This window comes from Leiobunum rupestre, chromosome 4 (genome assembly GCF_980474605.1).
Source record: "Leiobunum rupestre chromosome 4, qqLeiRupe1.1.hap1, whole genome shotgun sequence".
NCBI classification, from domain to species: domain Eukaryota; kingdom Metazoa; phylum Arthropoda; class Arachnida; order Opiliones; family Sclerosomatidae; genus Leiobunum; species Leiobunum rupestre.
The window spans coordinates 65,267,384-65,289,886 of NC_143387.1; the positions used below are offsets into that span (position 1 = coordinate 65,267,384).

The 22,503-nt window shown below is 37.0% G+C and overlaps 1 protein-coding gene and 1 long non-coding RNA gene across 3 annotated transcripts; both read left to right on the forward strand.

Annotated features, from left to right (window-relative positions):
- Positions 1-2,646: 2,646 nt before the first annotated feature.
- Positions 2,647-9,776, forward strand: LOC149948782 (uncharacterized). 2 transcript variants are annotated; one of them, XM_090172625.1, is made up of 3 exons: positions 2,647-2,850; positions 2,908-2,988; positions 8,726-9,776. In XM_090172625.1, the coding sequence occupies exons 2-3, from the start codon at positions 2,909-2,911 to the stop codon at positions 9,063-9,065; spliced, it is 420 nt and encodes a 139-aa protein (XP_090028751.1). In that variant the 5' UTR covers positions 2,647-2,850; position 2,908; the 3' UTR covers positions 9,066-9,776. The 2 variants fall into 2 exon arrangements, with proteins under 2 accessions (XP_090028751.1, XP_090028750.1); XM_090172624.1 differs by having other exon boundaries at positions 2,647-2,988.
- Positions 9,777-14,644: 4,868 nt separating this feature from the next.
- On the forward strand, positions 14,645-16,910 carry LOC149948783 (uncharacterized). Its single transcript, XR_016480529.1, has 3 exons — positions 14,645-14,709; positions 16,000-16,072; positions 16,578-16,910. It is a non-coding gene; the product is annotated as an uncharacterized LOC149948783 (long non-coding RNA).
- The last annotated feature ends 5,593 nt before the right edge of the window (positions 16,911-22,503 follow it).

A 22,503-nucleotide genomic window follows, 5' to 3' on the forward strand; every position in this document is an offset into this window, starting at 1 on the left:
TTTTATTTCGCGTTGTATTTTACCAAAAACTAACTTTATTTTCGAAAATTAAACAATTTTTACAAGTCTCGGTAAGCAAATACGTTTTTGCGTCCAGCATTAGAATTTTCCGCTTTTTATAGTTTCTCCATTCTCCACCAAACGATTTGGTGGCTCCACGGAATTTTGTCCATATCACACATGAGACGCGCGTGGGACTGAAAACCGGGCACAAAAAGCTAGTGCCTTCAGAATCTGCAATACTCCGTCTAGGTATAAGTATAGTTCCTATTTCTATGCCTAATTTATGATCTCTTTCTTAACCTAATTTATGATCTCTTTCTTAACCTAATTTATGATCTCTTTCTTAACCTAATTTATGATCTCTTTCTTAACCTAATTTATGATCTCTTTCTTAACCTAATTTATGATATCTTTCTTAACCTAATTTATGATCTCTTTCTTAACCTAATTTATGATCTCTTTCTTAACCTAATCTATGATCTCTTTCTTAACCTAATTTATGATCTCTTTTTTAACCTAATTTATGATCTCTTTCTTAACCTAATTTATGATCTCTTTCTTAACCTAATTTATGATCTCTTTCTTAACCTAATTTATGATCTCTTTCTTAACCTAATTTATGATCTCTTTCTTAACCTAATTTATGATCTCTTTCTTAACCTAATTTATGATCTCTTTCTTAACCTAATTTATGATCTCTTTCTTAACCTAATTTATGATCTCTTTCTTAACCTAATTTATGATCTCTTTCTTAACCTAATTTATGATATCTTTCTTAACCTAATTTATGATCTCTTTCTTAACCTAATTTATGATCTCTTTCTTAACCTAATTTATGATCTCTTTCTTAACCTAATTTATGATCTCTTTCTTAACCTAATTTATGATCTCTTTCTTAACCTAATTTATGATCTCTTTCTTAACCTAATTTATGATCTCTTTCTTAACCTAATTTATGATCTCTTTCTTAACCTAATTTATGATCTCTTTCTTAACCTAATTTATGATCTCTTTCTTAACCTAATTTATGATCTCTTTCTTAACCTAATTTATGATATCTTTCTTAACCTAATTTATGATCTCTTTCTTAACCTAATTTATGATCTCTTTCTTAACCTAATTTATGATCTCTTTCTTAACCTAATTTATGATCTCTTTCTTAACCTAATTAATGATCTGTTTCTTAACCTAATTTATGATCTCTTTCTTAACCTAATTTATGATCTCTTTCTTAACCTAATTTATGATCTCTTTCTTAGCCTAATCTATGATCTCTTTCTTAACCTAATTAATGATCTGTGGCTTAACCTAATTAATGATCTGTTTCTTAACCTAATTTATGATCTGTTTCTTAACCTAATTTATGATCTGCCTTTCAGGGTCAGATGGATTGATATATTTATTTACTCTTGAAATATCAATCCCTTTTGAAGCAAGTACAAGTTCTCATTAAAGGGAGTATAGGCCCTCTTGTTTGGTAGGGTGCGCTTAGACTACACTGACTAGCTTCAACAAGCCTTCCTACTACTTCCTTACCACCCCCCTCCCGCTTGTGGAAGCTAGTCGGTATAGTCTAAGCGCACCCTACCAAACAAGAGGGGTTATACTCCCTTTAATGGAACTCGCGAGTAAAATGTCGTGCTTAGGAAAGGGGGGGGGGGAGGTAGGCGAGCTGTGCGGCTATCTAGACCGTTCAATTTTAAATAGTAGGGATGAATTAATGATCTGTTTTTTAACGGAATTTACGATCTGTTTTTGAATGAAGATATCAGATGAGAAAGTAAACATTTTAAAAACCCCCACCTAAATACTTTTATTATTCACTAATAGGACAACAATATTATTCTAAATTCTATAGGAGAAAGCTATTTCGTTAACTGATTGTTTGATTAAAAAGCAGATCAGTTAACATATAACAGGTGAGGCAAACATACAAGTATGTTATCTGGTGTGTATTTAAGAAACGGATACAGATATTTTGAACAGTTGGAAATGGGTAGCACTAGCTAGGGCGGGTGGAAGCATCATCGAAGTTAGCCGTGGATATCTAAACAAGTGGGCCATGATACTTTATAGTTTATTTATTCCCATAGGACGGATCCGAATTCAGCTAAAATTCAATGACATCACTATGATAACATCCCGATAGACACGAATAAACATTAATACTTCTACCACATCGCGCTCGATATTTTCGCTCATTTAAATACTGACTAGACGTTCACCGAATCTTCCTACCGTCTGCCTCGACTCTACCAAACAATTTTTAGCGGTCGGTACGACAACGAGGTTCCGCAATTGCAAAGTCAGTGGCGAGCCTAAATTATGACTGTGCAATCGAAAGTGGACTGAAAAAGAACTAATTGTCACGTAAATTCGATCGAAAGGAAATGAGTCGTGTGACGATTACGGGGCACTTGCGAGCGGCCTCGCTTTAAGCCAACAATCGACACGAATTCAGGGGGCGCGGCTGACCCACATTTCCCCGAAAAATTAAAATTAGAACGACAAAAATTCTCTCAGTTTCATATTTTTCACTTCTGACAAAAATAAAATATAACGACGCAAATACGCGGCTATTTTCAATTGGTATAAAGTTGCCATCGAGTCCGGAAAGATGGTTTAATTTAGTGGAAAAAACAGTCATCCACTCTTCCCCTCGAAATCGGGTCTAGGATGAATCGGCGCCTTCGACTGTGCACAGTCGCCTCGGCCTGTTTTGGGAAGCCAGCCACGAGAAAGTCAAAGGTCCCACTCGCGGAACGTACACCGGCCAACCTCTTAGAATCCCTCCTTTTCTCGCGACGAAGAGCTAATCATTAGAAAACGAAGAAAGACCTTTCTCCGGTAGAGTTTTCTCTGGCTAATTAGGTCTACCCAATTAACGGAATTTCGTCTTAAAAGAATGGAAGGTTTCCGTCGGATACCGTTTGCGGGAGGAGCAAAAGGGACTCGTCTAATGGTCGTTACTATGCTGATACTGAGGTAGGAAGCGTTTATAATTATCTTTCCTTTTATATATATAAATATATCCTCCTTTCTGAGTATACATCGTTAATTTTGGTTTTGGAAAAAGACTGGTAACCGAGTTGGCAGAAAATTAAGAGCTGACAATCTCAGTATCTTTATATTTTTAAAAATGGTCACGCAATTACCGTCTCTAAAATGAATAGCACTGGAGTGATGTTAAATTTACATAAATTTAGATCATAAATTAGCTTTTTAAGTTTACACCGAGTCACCTAACCTGAAAAAGCTAATTGCTTCCAATTACCAAAAAATAAATTTCAAGTTAGAAAGTGGAAATTTTGTTCAGATATTTTTTTACTACAGAAATACAATAGACCCTATGGGCTATTAGTTCATAAGACATTAAAGTCAGTATTTGTCAAACAACTGCTGTTTTTAAGGGTTTTGGTTTTTCAATTTCCATATCTATACTTCGAAATAAAAAATTACATTTATTAATTTAAAGTACAATTTAGAGCATCAGAGTCTAAACTTTCTTAAATGTGTTAGGACTAAAGAGTACAACTACTACAACAGCGATCTAACCGCTCTATAACCAATCAAAAGTACACTTATACTATTGTAATAAACGAAAAAGTTTTGAGAGTGCACTTATTTGAGCCGTACAGACGTTACCGTAGCGCTCACTGGTTGTTGAGGTGTCATTTAAAAGTCGAACACTGAGGTGAAACTCTCATTCAAAACATAAAAAGACCAACTTCTGACAACAATTTTACATAAACAAATTCTAATTTCTTAAATTAAAAGCTTGAACACTGCGTGGTTCTGCAATCAATCTTGAGTTAGCTCAGTTACTTTCCTCCATATGTTATTCCATGGTTAATTACAATTCAATGAACAATATAGTACTTAGAAATGCATTTTTAAAGTTAATCAATTATTGTATAGACTCATGTTAATAAGAACGGAACTTTTTGGCCACTTTTTTAGTATTTGATTGTTGTATTTTAGTTATTAGAGTTTTAACTTCAGCTGTCAGCTCTTTTGAAAAATTAAAAGTACACAATGATAGTCTTGTCTACAATTGCGTTTTTTTTGTTTCATACAACTGGTAAAGTAATAATTTACACTTGGGCACGTTTGTAGAAACTTTCTGGGTTTATTGTGTACAGCTCATGAAATTGATTGGCCGCCACACTTAGAACAAACGACTTGTTAGAACATAAAAAGATAACATGTTACTTGCTTGGGCCCTTAACGGGTCACGGTGTACGATAACTGGTAGGGGTCTGGCTCTTGTAACCCATAGGGGTGGTGGCGCATTAGGAGATGTTAGCCGTGTTATATATTTGGAATGTGTTTAAAATTATAAGAAATGAATATAAAGAGAATGGAATATCGGATAGCGCGTGATTTTAATCGTCGTATTTTAGGCACGATTTCGAATGATTTGTAAACGCGTGAAGTGAGGTTTTGAAAAAATTAAGAGTCAGTTGAGTTTTGAATTTTAGAGAGAGAGTTGACGTGTAAAGAATTAAGTTAACAAATAAAGGATTTATCAGCAATTTAGCTTGTGTTACCCACTTATTTTACAGCCGTGATCAAATGGTCCTATCTTCACCTTCGACTTCGGTCAGGTATGGGCTGGACACTGGGTTTCGGCTCAGGCTAACGGAGAGGGTCCAACCGTCGCTGACGATTCGACGGATTTGTTAGCCAGTTGTGTGGCGGCGCGTCTCCGTATGAGGCGATGTGGCCCTTGTTTCTTCACCATTTGGAGTCAACAACGGGGCTCCGGTGCCAGTGTCGCGGGGTCGCGCTGGGTCGCAGTGTGGAGCCTTTTCAGAAGGTCATGGCTCTCTACCTACGTAGGTAGGGTGTAGGCTGGAGATGCTAAGCCATCCACTCTTATTCCCACAGCTGTGCGCGAAGTTGGGGATGGTCTTCCCATTGCTGCGACTGTCAGTATAGTAGGGCTCCCTCACTACCCCTGGTTGTTTCGTCATCCGTCTGGGCTGAGGACGCTTGCGCATGGTATTCTGATGAGAACACCGGTGATATGGGTCAGTTAATAATCAGCTAGGCTAATCACCCAAGGCACCACCTTAGGCCAAAGTCATCGAGCGACTTTTAAAGCCATTAATTCAGGTGGCCGGGTTACAATGCGTAGGTGGATGGTGACAAGCCCTTCATTCCACGCGAACCAACTAATTATTGCACCTAGTTGCACCGGTATATAAATTCTGTCCACATGCATGTTACTTGCGTGTAATTTTACTGACTATTGGAACTTGCAACCGAACTGCGTCCTTAGTATTAGTGTATTTGGGCTTGGACATATATTGGAAAATAAAAAACTCTGTGATAAACTACACCTTGATTGCGAAAAACTTTGAAAATCAATTTTGCCATAATTTTTGTCAATTTTAATAATTATGTTACATATGTTTATACCAATAAAGTATCTCTACGTTAAGTCATAGGAGCTAAAGCCTCAGTTTCGATAAATAAAATTAGGAATACACCTTTAACTAACATTTGAAAAATCTTTCGTTAGTATAGATCTGGAATCTTTAATAACATTTTCTAATCCGCGGAGTCTTATCATCAACGCTGTCGCGATTATTTTGGCAAAAACTTAAGCGAACAAAGGAATTGCGATTTGATTGAGAAATGTCCTTTCAAAGTTTTCTAACGACGTATTCTTTAGTTAAGCTTCTTGTTTTTACGGCATTCAGTTCCAAATCGAATAAAATTGACAAAGGCCCGAGAAAAGTACGCGATCAAAATATGGAGGCGCCTTTCTTCATTTTCTCTCATTGGTTGTAATATACTTCGCGCCACGCTTTGGATAACAAAGAGCGGAATATCTGATCGAGACCGGAAGGAGATTTTCTTCAAATTATCGCTAAATCTTCAATATTTGTAAGGGAAATCATAAACTCAATCTCGTTCGAATAATGTCTTGATGAAGAATCGACAATTTTGTATCGAAAATCACTATCGTTGGGTGTTTCAGTCGCGATCGAAATAGGAGATTTACGCTTCCTTGAGTGCTTTATTTCAAATATAGGACAAAGACTGTGTTGAGATGATTCGCGGGCTTCAAACTAGAAATTTCGCCGGCATGAGAAGGGGGGAGAAAAACGTCACTGGTGTACAACTTCTATAGTGCTCAGTGTTGCCAGTCGTACGATAATTATTTTACCGTACGATAATTTTATATGCCTAAAACAAGATTTTTTTAACTATTAATATTATTTTTTCTTTCACTTGATTTAAACGTTGTTAATTTTTCGATTTCTCATAAATAATAACATTGACCAAGTTTAACGCCAATATTCAACCAAATTTTAAATTTACAGCAAATGTTTAAAAGTACGATAATTTTCCCCTGAAATCAATTATTTTGTGGCCTTGGTGCGATAATTTCATTTTCAGAATCTGGCAACGCTGATCGTGCTGGAAGACGTCAGTTTCAGGGAACCAATGAGGTACCGGGAAGATTTCATTCATTAGAGGGATGGAGCTTACTGGTGCCTTGGCTATTATAGCCTAGGTGATTAGTATTATTATTATGTTAGAGTGTGAAATTATGTTAGAGTGTATGGTGGATTTGAAGCAACGCCAAAAATAGTCTCAACAAAGTCATCCTCGGTGCCCCGGTTTAAAAAAAAAGCTAAATAAAAAAATGAAAAATATTCATATTTTTTTCGCTTTAAAAATTATTTGGATTTAATTGTTATGAAAAGAACATCATGCAAAACACAATAAATAATGTTCGTTGTTAAAATATAAGGTATGAAATAACTTACCATCCGATTGAAACAAAGGTGTTTCTGTTGTCCTTGACAATTTCATTTATAAGAATTATTTGTATTCTGGAAATTATACAAATATTTATTTTAAAATAACTAAATTATGAATTCAACACCCATTCCCGCGCTACGACCCCGCTCTTACGACACTGGTTTAAGGGTTTTTCCCTCGAGATCTTAGGTTTCCCCTTCCATAAAAACTTGTTGAGGTTAACGGTAATAGTTAGTGTAGGGAGCTGTTGGCTCGAACGCGTGGCATGCAGGGCTTGTCACCACCCTCCTACGCATTGTAACCCGGCCACCTGAATTAATGGCTTCAAAAGTCGCTTGATGACTTAGGCTTAAGGTGGTGCCTTGGGTATTAGCCTAGCTGATTATTATATTAGATTTATTTATACCAGGAACTCTAACATACACATTTTTTGTAGTGGTATCGTTCTTTTATGGAAATATTATTTAAAAGACGTTAAGGTAAATAAATTAATATCTTTTACTGCCGAATACAATTGTCATAAATGTACGATACATTTGGATTTAATACTTAACATTTTTAAAATAAACGATATTTATTGTGCACAATATTTCTGTTAATTTAAATAGTCGATTAATTTGAATGATTTTAATATTTTGCACTATCCAAACCGTTAATTAATCACTTATATCATAATATATCTCTTTCGAGATAATTATTTATTTAGGCCCTAAAAATGAAACACGTACTTACGCAAGCTCGAGACCACTTGGAAATTTCCCGAATTTACCACTAAATTGCGGAATGTATCACGTCAGAATATGTATCGTATAATACAATGTAAACTGTAAAAATTATACTTCGTAAGGATATTCACTTACTTATTTGCCGGTTGTAGTAGAAAGTTATTGTATGAGGTAAAACGAATTTTGAAAATTTGACGGGAGCTTACGAAGGTAGAGGTTCCAAACGAATATTAGTAGCAATATAGAGAGATGGACACTTATCTCGTCAGATATATATTATACACTTCTGTTTATATTAATTTATGCTAGACTGTGAGAAGATTCTATACAATCAAGAATACAGTTAGATAGGGATGCACCGATATGGTTACATGTACAGCCGATATATCGTCCGGCTGATATGTCGGATATTCGTGGCCTATAAAATCCGCCGATATATCGGCTGAAGTTATCTATCATAACAGTAGTGTATATGATAAAATCATTGTAAAAGACCGTTCAGTGTACTGTCATACCATTTTATTAAAATTTTTCATAAAAACGTTTGCAAGAGCGTATCCGAATGTGTTTCTTTACATTTTACTTGATACATATTTTCTATCACAAATCGAATATCGTTGTTTTTTATTTGTTTACACTCGTAACCCCTGTCTAAAAAAGGTATGATCTAGCTTCTGAAGTCTGGCTTACGTAGCGCGGCTAATCAAATTTTCCTGAAAATATTTTTATAATATCGGTATCGGCCAATATCGGCTTCGTTTAAGCCGATATTGGCCGATACCGATATTAGAAAAATAGGCCGATATATTGGTGCATCTCTAAGTTAGTTACTCAAGAATAACATTAGGGTTGGGTAAAACCCTCGCATACTTCGTAGCGAATGTTCTGCTTTTTAATAATAGATGGCGGTCGTCTATGTAAAATAGTGTCACGAAAAATCGACAGCAAACGAATTATCGCTACATAGTATGCCAGAGTGGGTGTTCGGGACCTCTTAACTAGGCTTTTCATATTACGTAGAGCCACGTAGCGGCAAACCCAAGAAGTTCGCAAACAGCAGGATATTCGTCTACTATAAGCAGACGATTTTCTATGGCAAAAAATCAACCGTTTGTTAAGCAGACGAAAATTCAGCAGTTTATGAACTTCTAGCGTGGGCCGCTACGTGGCTCTTTGCGAATTCATTTCCTGTACAATAATTACGTATCCATTTTCAGTTTGGGAGCTCTGACTAGAGGTGACGCCGATCCAGCAACAGGGGATGACAAACTGGACACGGTGTTTCGAGCGTACCAGTTCGGCCCGGGCATGCCCGGAGGACCTCCCCCTGGAATGGGCGGCCCACCAGGGATGCCCATACCTCCGGGTGGACCCGGAATATACCCGGGTGGCAATAACATCCGAGAAATATGCCGCATTGAACCTTTGGCCTGTATGCGAATGAACCCAGCTTTCAGAAACGCCCCTTATTACAATAACGCCCAGACGACCTTCATCTCCATCGCGACTCTATTCACGTGCGTTCTCATGGTCTACGTCCGTCAATTGAAAATTTAAACTTTAATTTTTGACGAGCTAATAACTATTAAATTATTTTCTGAACGTCCTTTACACTTAAGTAAAAGCGCTTAAAACATTTGAAAGTATAGGTCGATTGCAAAATGCAGTTATTTAAAATTTTGTTTCCATAACCTTGAGAAAACTCACTTCCCCCGCGTTGTCGGTTCTATAGTCTTTCCTTCAGTGCCACATAATTGTTTGCATTTTGACGGTGTTGCTATAGAAGCGGAAATTTACGCGTGAGTCACGTGACGGAAGGGGAGGAGCTACGACTAATTCGTACGACTCTGTGGAACTTTAAAGGGAATATAACCTAAGGTATTCGGTGTGGAACACCAATGTTGGCAGCTCTGGCCGCTCTTGCCTTTGGCTTCAGAAATGTTTGGCACCACTGTACAGGGTAATTTGAAAAATTGAATAGGTCCTCCATAAAGATTGCTTTGTAGGTTATATTCCCTTTAAGCGTGAGAAAGTGGGAACAGACGATCTTATGACGCAGGGGAAGCCTTCACAAGATTGGCCGAACGAAATTTTAACCAATTGACTTTCGGAATCGATTTATTTGGTGAATACGTATAGTAAGTGTTAAATAAAACATTTTTATAATTTTGTATATCAGAAGTTCCATGTAGCCTATTAAAGTGTCACAAATCATTTTTTTATATAAAAATATACATAATACTGTAATGAATCTATACGTTAATAAAAAAAGCTTATAAATAAATAAAATGTAAATCTTGGAAAATGAACAGCTCTGTATATACCTGTACATTCCAAAAGAATTGTAAATAAACACAGTTCAGTACTATATTGGTTACTAAATTACGTATAAAGAAGAACATATTTAGCTAACTAAGAACGTATGAGTCGACCCGATTCAAAGACTATATAACGCTTCGCTTACTAGACAGGCGTGTTCTATGGCCCAACTTGCATACCGATTGTGGCTCCATCTCGACGCTGACCCAAAATTTCCCCTAGCTTGAGCTGTGTTACAAGTGGCGCCTCTAGCCGCGGGTCCAAATATTACACCAGCTTTAACAGTGCTACAGAGGTGTTAACAGGTTTTTCCTAGGAACACGCCTGTCTAGTAAGCGAAGCGTTATATAGTCTTTGACCCGATTGTAGCAACTCAAATAAACCCACATTTTCAAACGGCAACTCTGGTGGCAGATGGATGAACGATTTCTACTGTTGGGTCACGTGATCAGCTTTCAGCCGTTGAAGATTTATACCATAGTTTTCTTTGAGTAGAAACGTTTCCGAATTCCGTCAACACAGCGCTGGTGTCAGGTGTTTCTTTAAGCTAACTTTACCCTATTGAGTTCACCGTCCCTTAGTTCTAGGTCCAAGGACAGGTTTAAAAATTTGGTTTCTTAGGCTTGTTTTAACCTGAAGACGGTGAAACGCTTTAGTCCCATTCAACCGAAGGCGGTTTTTGAGGTGTCCCATTCGACCGAATTCCGCCGAAACGTGCGGTTTTTATGTGTCCCATTCGACCGAACGCTTTTATGTGTCCCATTCGACCGAACGCTGCTATATAAATTGGCTTTTGGAATGAGCATGAATTATATTTTTATCTTCACCTAGTCAAGAAAAGTAACTGAACCAAAACTGAAATAGTAAACTTAACCAACTCTAACCTAACCTAACCTAACCTAAACATGGATCTTCGATAGTACATACCTTATAAATAAAATAGCAAATCACCCCGCCAATTGGGCTACATTTTAAAATTCTTTCGGTCGAATGGGATTCGGTCGAATGGGATTTAGGTCGAATGGGAATAAACGGGTGAAACAGCTCACTTGAAAACGTTGTATTTAAAAAAGTGTATACATTAAAATTGTCTACCATAGTTAAAATTAACTATAAAGTAACCTTCACTACGTGACGGATACGTCAAGGTAAAATGTCATTTTATTAAAAAAAATGGTTTAAAATTTTCTTTGGCGAGGTTTCGGGCCGCAGCCCCTTTTTAAGCGACATCCTGATACAGACTCATTTTATAAAACAATATTTTGGAAACACCTTACGCGCATAATTAAAATAAAATAATAAACACGAAATAAATGCGTAAGTAAAAGGTTTATTTATTTAAAAACCGACTATAGTTTCGGCATAACATTATGCCATTTATTTATTTTGTATTTATTATTTTATTTTAACAGACTAATTTTCTAATAATTTTATCCCAGTTAACATTTTCCTTATCATAAATTTTTTTTATTACTTTTGAGTTTTAGCTCCCCCCAATTTTTTACACATATTTTACCCATATCTAAATTTAATTTTCCTAATTTTTTAATAGCTAGTGCTTCTTTAAAATGTCTTTTTATAAAAATGTTCTTCTTTATTTATTATCTCCCCGTATTTTTAATCTGGTATAGATTTATGGACCATGTGCTAACGTTAAAAAACAGAAATCTTAATGTAGACAAATTAACGGAAGTTTCAAACTCAATTGATGAAAATATACAGTTCATAAACGAAGTTGAAGAAAATAATACACTCCCGTTTCTAGATATAAAAATTAAAAGATAAAGTAAAAAATTTGTATTAACAGTTTTCCAAAAACCCACCCACTCTGAAAATTACTGAAATTATAAATCAGGCCACCCTAACAATATCAAACTAGGTATCTTAAAAAGTCTAAAACAAAAAATTGAAAAAAAATCTGACGCCCCTGAAAAGGATAAAGAAAACTATTTAAAACAATTAGAAAAATGTAATTACCCAAAAAATTTTAATAAAAATGTATTTGACGCACATGTAATAAAACACATAAAACCAAATGAAAAACAGAAAATTTGACCATACATAAAAGTAATCACTGAAAAGACAAATAGACAATTTAAAAATATGAATATTAATTTAAGAAGTAAAAAACCAGAAACTCTAGCGTCAATTCTGAATAAAAATAGACCAAAGACAGAAACAAATAACGAAACGGGAATTGTGTATAAACTGTCTCGCGAATGTGGACAATCATTTGTAGGAGAAACAAAGCGAAAATTCAGCGTAAGAAAAGAAGAACGCAAAAAAATGTATTAAACAAGGTGAGAAAAATAATGGAATAGCGAATCACTTGTGTCAACGGGGAGATAATAAATAAAGAAGATTTTTATAAAAGACATTTTAAAGAAGCAGTAGCTATTACAAAATTAGGAAAATTAAATTTAGATATGGGTAAAATATGTATAAAAAATTGGGCGGAGCTAAAACTCAAAAGTACAAAAAAAATTTACGATAAGGAAAATGTTAACTCGGATATAATTATTACAAAATGAAGCCCAGTTCACACTATACAATTAATTGGGCCTCTTAATTGAAACCAACTAATTGTAAGCAAGAAAATTGAATAGTGTGAACAGAAAAATTGTAACCATTGTTCCAACCAACCGGTAGGTGTCACGCAAAATGTTTCAATAGAAAAGTTGTGTGGGCATAGACCAGCCCACACATTTAAGCGAAACTGCACTTGGTGGCGGTGAGGAAATCCCCAATGTGGATTCTCCTAGTCCCACATATGTTGGTTTTGACGGTTGAAAAGCCCATCTCTTCCGAATGAACATTCGTCGGACATCAGTAGTTGATCGTGGAAATCCTGGTGTGCGTCAGCCTTGAGGCAAAACCAATTGCAGAAGTCGAGTCGGCGCTGTCTATCACCGTCATGCAGTCCTTGGTGAAGTGTCGCTCGATAAGGATGAAAATGGTGTCTTTTGAGTGTTCTCCAAACGTAGTTTTGATCCAACCCTAAGTCAAAGCTGGCAGTCCTGACACTCGCTCGAGGATAGGCGATGAAGTAGGTAAGTATGGTGTTTTCCATGTCGATGTCCTGGAGACCACGACCACGAAACCTCGGATTGATATTACCCCAGTTGTCGAAGTCGCGGACCACTTTAAGAACCGTCGTATGACTTAGTCTGCAATTGGGAAATCTTCGTCTAAATAACTGACTTAAGGTCTTTTCACACGAGCCAACTTTTCAAATCAAAATGCTGAGTCAGCAAAAATGGATCAGTGATCCATTTTTTTCTGGCGTACTTTTTTGGTGGATCAACTCATCGAACTTTTATTCACACGAACCAACTAGTTTACTCAACTCAAGTTGACTCATCTAGTTGGATCAAAAAGTTGGCTCGTGTGAAAAGGCCTTTCCTAGAGTAGCATTACGACGACCTTCTCCGTAAAATAATTCTAGCATATGAGCCCGCTGATCTCGAGTGTAAAGAGGCATACTGGACAACAATCGGCCAAGCTGTGATAATGTTTTAACTTTGAAATGTAAACGCTTTAAACACTACTCGGACAATTGATATTTCACGTTAAAAAACAACAAAAGAAAAATAAGCGTAATTTTTGGTCTACAAATCTTTGTTTGATGATTTTACTCGTAACCACGTCGAAATGGAAGACGCGGTCTTTGTCTACTTTGTCTAATTAGGTGTTGAACGTAATAATTTTCTTTAACAATAACTTTTTGCAGATCTGATTATTAACTACATAGCTGAAAGCATAAGTTCCCTAAAATAAATGTACATGTGTGTTGTGATTATGTACGATTGTTTACGTTAAAGGCTATTGCCTGCTAGTACAACTTGTTTTTCCCCCGACCTCCAAACTCAGTGAAAAATAGGTCTTTTTCAACCGAACCAAAATTATTATTACACTTTCGACTATGCCCTACAACTTTTCTATTGAAACATTTTGCGTGACACCTACCGGTGAAAAAATGAATTTTCCAAAACGGCACAAAATCGTTCGATTTTTCTGAAATTTAGTAACCAAAGCCTTCCATACCTAACAAATAAACCCTGAAAATTTCAGAACCATAGCATAAATACATTTTGAGAAAAATGGCCTGATCGAGCGAATTGAGACACCCTGTATATCCTGAAGGCGGTGAAAAAGTTCACTTGTAAACGTCATATTTAAAGAAAATATTATGAATTATTATTATTAATTTGAGTCGTTCACAACTCATTTTATATAAAAATCTACCAACTATTTTACTATTTATAATGAATTAAAAAATAATTAGTTAAATTCAGCTTTAATTAAAGTTGCATGAACTAAACTAGGAGTTAAATTAAACTTTTAAATAACTAAATATAAACGTTTTCTAGAGAGATACTATATCTTGGAACGATAGTCTCGTACGTTCTCAGAAACCTAAATTCGTTTTCGGTTCATAACCTGTACCTAGCGTCTGTCATTACGTTTTGGGAGAACAATACAGGCTGATCATTTCATTTATAACATTTCATACAAAGAAATCCACAAATCATACAGCTATAGTGAACTGCCGCATTAAATATAGTCGCAGAACGCCATTTAGTAGTAACGGAAGAGGAATCCATAGTTGTAGGGGGTGGTTGACGGGGGATTAAAACCAAAAAAGCAGGGTTGTAATTACAGCATCGAAACTGTCTACACGTAGAGGAAATACGTTACCAATTCAACGGCGTACTGGAAAAACGAATATTTTAAATTTTTGCAAACTCATGTCGGCCCATTTGTGTTATTCAATAAAATCTAGACGCTCTGTTCAAAATATATTAAATTCGTTGGATTGCTTCCAAACGCGGTATTTATTTTAACAGATATCATTGACAAGACGCCACGAAATAGAACAGAGGTAAATACTTTTCTGTATTATTTTCTTTAGACGAAGCCCTTTCTCAAACACTAATACGATATTATTACTCTTTTGAGTGAAATAAAAGCAGTGATATCCTCTGAAAAGTATACGATTACCGCCATATAAAATATAAAGATATTATATTTCACAAAAATGTCACGGATAAGTAGTATTTAAAAAAATGAAAAAGACTTTTATCCACGCGGCTTTTCTAGAGGAATGTTTCTATGTATGGTTTTAGTGACAAAATATTTGCTTATTAATGGTCATTTTTCCTAGTCAGTTAAAGGAAATATAACCTTTAGTATTTCTGTCACCCGCCAAGGAGTTCAAATATTGTCCGCTTCCTTCTATTGCGTTTGACATTTTCGGCGCGGCATAGTGGTTTGTTGCGAAAGCAATATGAAAGTATGTTAGGCTTTTCGAGAAAGAACGCTTTTTGAAGTTATATTCCCTTTAACAATTGAAATAGAGTTTGAGCAGAAGTGTATAAGCGAGGGAACTTGTTACGAACCCTTGATAAAAGAAGGAGCCATAGACTCTATAGTGACCAGAACAGATTTACGCGAGGAAGAACCATTGACTGTAGCATAAATAGCTTCGGTGATATGCTGTTATACCAACGACCCGCCCTATTTCAGGGTCCATCTTAATTTTAGGTTTAAAGCGCCATCTCTTGAAGGGTACACGAGACATTTTTCATCAGTATTATTATTATAAATATATTATTTTTAATAAATTGTTGATATTTTATTATATTTGCATTTCACGTATAAATTAAATTTATAATTTTACTTATATTTATTTATGAATTGTTTCGTAGTTTTTTTAGTTATAATGTAATTTTACTTATAATTAACTACTATTATAAAAATAACTATATTTATAAAAAAAATCGTTACAGCATTTTCCAAAAGTATATTTAAAAGTAGCTATTAATTTTAAAAATGTTGTATTTTTGAAAGTTTCCATTATTAATACTTTCCGTTCCACTCACTACATAACGGCATCTGGCTCTTACAAAAATAAATAAAACAAATTGGTAGAACTACGTGGAAATGAAAAATGTGCCGGTTCCAAGTTCTTCTTTGCGCAAATTGTTTCTTGATAATGTCAGGGATAAACAGCGCTTGGATTTATAAAACGCACGAGAATATGTGAGTAGTTGGTTCCCTTTTAGACCTGGTGGCGACTTCTTTTATCAACCATCCGTAACAAGCTCCGTCATTGTTAACTAAAATCACATAAAACTCATTTAGTTTTTTTGATTAAACAAACTTATTTTAGAAGAAAGTGAAATGAAAATCAGTAAAAGTACGATGATTCTGCTTCTTGGAATCTTATTAATATGTTCCAATCAGTAAGTTATTAATAAAAACATAAGTAACATAATCAAATTAGTATGACACTTCCTATTATCCCCGGGCTAATTTTTTAAGGGTAACCTGTTTGGCATTGAGCATATAAATCCTTATCTAATAGCTATGGACTGATAATTCTACGTGATAATAATTATTAGTTTCAATATGTGACACACGGGCAGTTAGACGAGAAAGCAAACAAGGATGGTTAATTGACGTGACCTCGGTGACCTATTACGTTAGTTTAGGCTTCACTTTGTTGCGATAAGTACCATCTTAATAGTTTTTTGTAAAGCCGATAGATGGCGGTGTGGTTATTGAAATTCGATTATAGGGTGTGACGAGTTTACTCTTCCGAAACTTCCGAAACTTCCGAAACAGACTGTTATTAACAGAAATCATTGAACCATACTTATGTTAATTATGTTACTTACGCTGAAACTCGCTCCTAGCATATTTTTATTAAAAAAAAAACAAATATTAAAAATGAAATAACACGGTCAGTTTAGCGAGTGGCAACCGCCGTGGTGCATTGGACCGAACGAAACGTGGCTGGAGTTCCGTACAACGTGTTGACCGTAACAAAGGTCGTCTGGAATACGACGGAAGTCGGGGAGAGATTCTCAACAACCCGTACTACTCGCCGTACACCAATCCCTGTACCAGTCCACCGTATCCTTGCAAGAAGAAATGAAAACCTCTCCCTTCCGAGGACCACACCGTAAGACAACATCATTCGTTGTCTAAAACGAGCTAATGTACCCAAGACCGACTTGTATCGACTAGATAAGAAATCAAATGTAATACCAAAGAAAGAAATAAAAGATATTAAATAGATTCTGATCTCTTTGGATATAAGAATAATAAGCTAACATCACAACGTTTATACGTAGAGTAGACCCTTGTAAAAACAAAAGTATATGATATATATCGTACTAGAGAATTATCCATCTACGAAGTAGAAATGACTGGCTAAATAGTGGAAGTATGCACAATTGACTGGCTATACCGCATCACGACCCGTTACGGGGGCATCTTGATCGAATTTCCCCCCGGCGCTTATTTATACTTAGGGAGATTTACTTTTTGACCCGTTACGGGGGCATCTTGATCGAATTTCCTCCCGGCGCTTATTTATACTTAGGGAGATTGACTTTTTGACCCGTTACGGGGGCATCTTGATCGAATTCCCCCCGGCGCTTATTTATACTTAGGGAGATTGACTTTTTTGACCCGTTACGGGGGCATCTTGATCGAATTCCCCCCCCCGGCGCTTATTTATACTTGGGGAGATTGACTTTTTTGACCCGTTACGGGGGCATCTTGATCGAATTCCCCCCCGCCGCTTATTTATACTTAGGGAGATTGACTTTTTTGACCCGTTACGGGGGCATCTTGATCGAATTTCCTCCCAGCGCTTATTTATACTTAGGGAGATTAACTTTTTTGACCCGTTACGGGGGCATCTTGATCGAATTCCCCCCGGCGCTTATTTATACTTAGGGAGATTGACTTTTTTGACCCGTTACGGGGGCATCTTGATCGAATTTCCTCCCAGCGCTTATTTATACTTAGGGAGATTGACTTTTTTGACCCGTTACGGGGGCATCTTGATCGAATTCCCCCCCGGCGCTTATTTATACTTGGGGAGATTGACTTTTTTGACCCGTTACGGGGGCATCTTGATCGAATTTCCTCCCGGCGCTTATTTATACTTAAGGAGATTGACTTTTTTGACCCGTTACGGGGTCATCTTGATCGAATTCCCCCCCGGCGCTTATTTATACTTAGGGAGATTGACTTTTTTGACCCGCTACGGGGGCATCTTGATCAAATTTCTCCCCGGCGCTTATTTATACTTAGGGAGATTGACTTTTTTGACCCGTTACGGGGGCATCTTGATCGAATTTCCTCCCAGCGCTTATTTATACTTAGGGAGATTGACTTTTTTGACCCGTTACGGGGGCATCTTTATCGAATTTCCCCCCGGCGCTTATTAATACTTAGGGAGATTGACTTTTTTGACCCGTTACGGGGGCATCTTGATCGAATTTCCTCCCGGCGCTTATTTATACTTAGGGAGATTGACTTTTTTGACCCGTTACGGGGGCATCTTGATCGAATTCCCCCCCGGCGCTTATTTATACTTAGGGAGATTGACTTTTTTGACACGTTACAGAGCATCTTGATCGAATTTCCTCCCGGCGCTTATTTATACTTAGGGAGATTGACTTTTTTGACACGTTACGGGGGCATCTTGATCGAATTTCCTCCCGGCGCTTTTTTATACTTAGGGAGATTGACTTTTTTGACCCGTTACGGGGGCATCTTGATCGAATTCCCCCCCGGCGCTTATTTATACTTAGGGAGATTGACTTTTTTGACACGTTACAGAGCATCTTGATCGAATTTCCTCCCGGCGCTTATTTATACTTAGGGAGATTGACTTTTTTTGACACGTTACGGGGGCATCTTAATCAAATTCCCCCCGGCGCTAATTTATACTTAGGGATATTGACTTTTTTGACCAGTTACGGGGGCATCTTGATCGAATTTCCCCCCGGCGCTTATTTATACTTAGGGAGATTGACTTTTTTGACCCGTTACGGGGGCATCTTGATCGAATTTCCTCCTGGCGCTTATTTATACTTAGGGAGATTGACTTTTTTTGACACGTTACGGGGGCATCTTAATCAAATTCCCCCCGGCGTTTATTTATACTTAGGGATATTGACTTTTTTGACCCGTTACGGGGGCATCTTGATCGAATTTCCTCCCGGCGCTTATTTATACTTAGGGAGATTGACTTTTTTGACCCGCTACGGGGTCATCTTATTCAAATTCCCCCCGGCGCTTATTTATACTTAGGGATATTGACTTTTTTGACCCGTTACGGGGCATCTTAATCGAATTTCCTTCCGGCGCTTATTTATATTTAGGGAGATTGACTTTTTTGACCCGTTACGGGGTCATCTTAATCAAATCCCCCCGGCGCTTATTTATACTTAGGGATATTGACTTTTTTGACCCGTTACGGGGGCATCTTGATCGAATTCCCCCCCGGCGCTTATTTATACTTAGGGAGATTGACTTTTTTGACACGTTACAGAGCATCTTGATCGAATTTCCTCCCGGCGCTTATTTATACTTAGGGAGATTGACTTTTTTGACACGTTACGGGGGCATCTTGATCGAATTTCCTCCCGGCGCTTATTTATACTTAGGGAGATTGACTTTTTTGACCCGTTACGGGGGCATCTTGATCGAATTCCCCCCCGGCGCTTATTTATACTTAGGGAGATTGACTTTTTTGACACGTTACAGAGCATCTTGATCGAATTTCCTCCCGGCGCTTATTTATACTTAGGGAGATTGACTTTTTTTGACACGTTACGGGGGCATCTTAATCAAATTCCCCCCGGCGCTAATTTATACTTAGGGATATTGACTTTTTTGACCAGTTACGGGGGCATCTTGATCGAATTTCCCCCCGGCGCTTATTTATACTTAGGGAGATTGACTTTTTTGACCCGTTACGGGGGCATCTTGATCGAATTTCCTCCTGGCGCTTATTTATACTTAGGGAGATTGACTTTTTTTGACACGTTACGGGGGCATCTTAATCAAATTCCCCCCCGGCGTTTATTTATACTTAGGGATATTGACTTTTTTGACCCGTTACGGGGGCATCTTGATCGAATTTCCTCCCGGCGCTTATTTATACTTAGGGAGATTGACTTTTTTGACCCGCTACGGGGTCATCTTATTCAAATTCCCCCCGGCGCTTATTTATACTTAGGGATATTGACTTTTTTGACCCGTTACGGGGGCATCTTAATCGAATTTCCTTCCGGCGCTTATTTATATTTAGGGAGATTGACTTTTTTGACCCGTTACGGGGTCATCTTAATCAAATCCCCCCGGCGCTTATTTATACTTAGGGATATTGACTTTTTTGACCCGTTACGGGGGCATCTTGATCGAATTTCCCCCCGGCGCTTATTTATACTTAGGGAGATTGACTTTTTTGACCCGTTACGGGGGCATCTTGATCGAATTCCCCCTGGCGCTTATTTATACTTAGGGAGATTGACTTTTTTGACCCGTTACGGGGGCATCTTGATCGAATTTCCCCCCGGCGCTTATTTATACTTAGGGAGATTGACTTTTTTGACCCGTTACGGGGGCATCTTGGTCGAATTACCCCCCGGCGCTTATTTATACTTAGGGAGATTGACTTTTTTGACCCGTTACGGGGCCATCTTGATCGAATTTCCTCCCGGCGCTTATTTATACTTAGGGAGATTGACTTTTTTTGACACGTTACGGGGTCATCTTAATCAAATTCCCCCCGGCGCTTATTGATACCTAGGGGTATTGACCATTAACGTTGGCGAAAACTCAAAAAACAAAATGTTTATTTAATTTGTTTTCCTTTTAAAATATAAAGATCCTTTCTAAACAGGTCGAAACTCACAGTTTTAATTAATCTCAAAGTGGTTGTTATCGCACTTTGCACCAATCTTCGCTTGTTATTTCTCGCGATTGCTGAAACCCACTGCGAATTTGGTTATATTTACTGAAAATATATTAAACTGCCTTTAAAATGGAGCATTAAACATTTTTGATTTTTTGTGAGCCATAGTGTTATAGAGTATTGATATGTTGAATTTTTAATTTAGATCATAGTTGGTATTAGGGCAAGACATGTTCCCACTTCAAAATAATCTTAATTACTTGTTCCCGTAGAATGCAAAAAGAAAAATTGCCTATATCTGTTCCTTTATTAAAAAAAACACCTAAAATGAGTCCGACCGTTCCCTATAAAATTCGCGTGGTTTGAAATTCGTTTAATGCCTAGTTTTTAAGAGCATAAAAATATTTAAAAAAATAAAAATATTTATTCTGTGTGGTAGATAGAGCATACAAAATTATTAAAATTATTTTTTACAAAAAATGCATTAATTTTTCCCATTGCGCGGACGTCATTTTTAGGGAGCCAATGAGCAACCTGGTTGATTTATTTTTGCGGGGGGAAGAAGCGTACTGTTAGAACATGAAGGCAATTTTGAGAAACCCGCAAAATTTGCATAAACAAATACATTCTTGATTTATATACCATATTTTGCCGATGAAATAGCCTTAGAAATTCCATTCATTATCATAATTTTATGATTTTGAGAAGCCAGCGGTATTGTTAGATACGATATATATTATATGCTATTGGTAAAACTCATTTTGGTCGAATAGCATTTGCAAATATGATGCTTTTAATGGAGAATAAAGAGGAAGGCTAAGTAAGGGTATTTCTTCGATATTTACATTGATAAACAGATGAAGATATGGCGCAATAAGACCGAATTATTTTCACGTATAGAGTCGCGGAACAATAGCTATTATTCAAGTCTGGTGGGCGAAGCATTATGCTGAGCCATAATGGTTGTAAGACAGCTTAGACTAGAGACAAAACATCAGCGCACATTTGGGTATAACAAAGATGGCCAGACTATAGATGACTGTCGTCGGTTGGGCTCGGGCTCACCTCGTAGCTACAGGGAAACGGTTCTGGGTTTGTCTAGGGCTCACTTTCACAAAGAATATTTTCAGCTAAAAAATAACGGTAAAAGGGATTCTTCTCTTGCTCTGAATCATATCCATTTCAATATTTTGTGAGATAAAGTACCGCAGAATTTGAACTCATCTCGGCAACGAAAATTGCTAAAGCTCAAGGCTCATAAAATGAGTTAGCTAATCCTCGACCCACTCTCATTTTAAGAAAATTTAGGGTCCAGGTTCAGCTCTTACATTAAGCAAAATATTATATTGCTCTCTGCCACGGCCGGTTTAAAAAAATTAGTACAGATTCATCTCAAGATTCGATTAAAAAACCAATAGAATGATCTCTTCTCAAGCTTTTCACAAATATATTTAGGACTTAGCCTAGATCTCAAACTCGCTCTTTTGGTTTCCAATTTGAGACGAGTCCGCGCTGCGCCGGCCTCGAGTGAAGATGAACAAAGCGCGATAATCACAAAAGAATATACAGATAACGCATGATGGTTAAGGAAAACAATTGTAGGCCCTATTACGTGAGGGAATGTACTTACAGATAAGAATAAAAATAATATTAAACGTTTTTTATTGAAGAGTGGAAAGTAAAAAAGTAAGCGAATCTAGTTTGGCACACTGGCCTCATTTTCATTCCGGGGTTTCCGGAAGCGTCGACTTCGGCAGAATTCTTAGAATTTTTTCTCAAAGCTCACCCCAGAATACAGAGAAAGCGTTATTGTTCAGTTGAATAATACATAAGAAGAATAACACTCATTCTTAGCACCTAAACGCTCAGCTGCAGAGAGAAGAATTCGACGATTTGTTTTCGAAAGACGAGAATTTCGAATGGAACTCGCCTAGTGAAACTATCCGGTAAAGA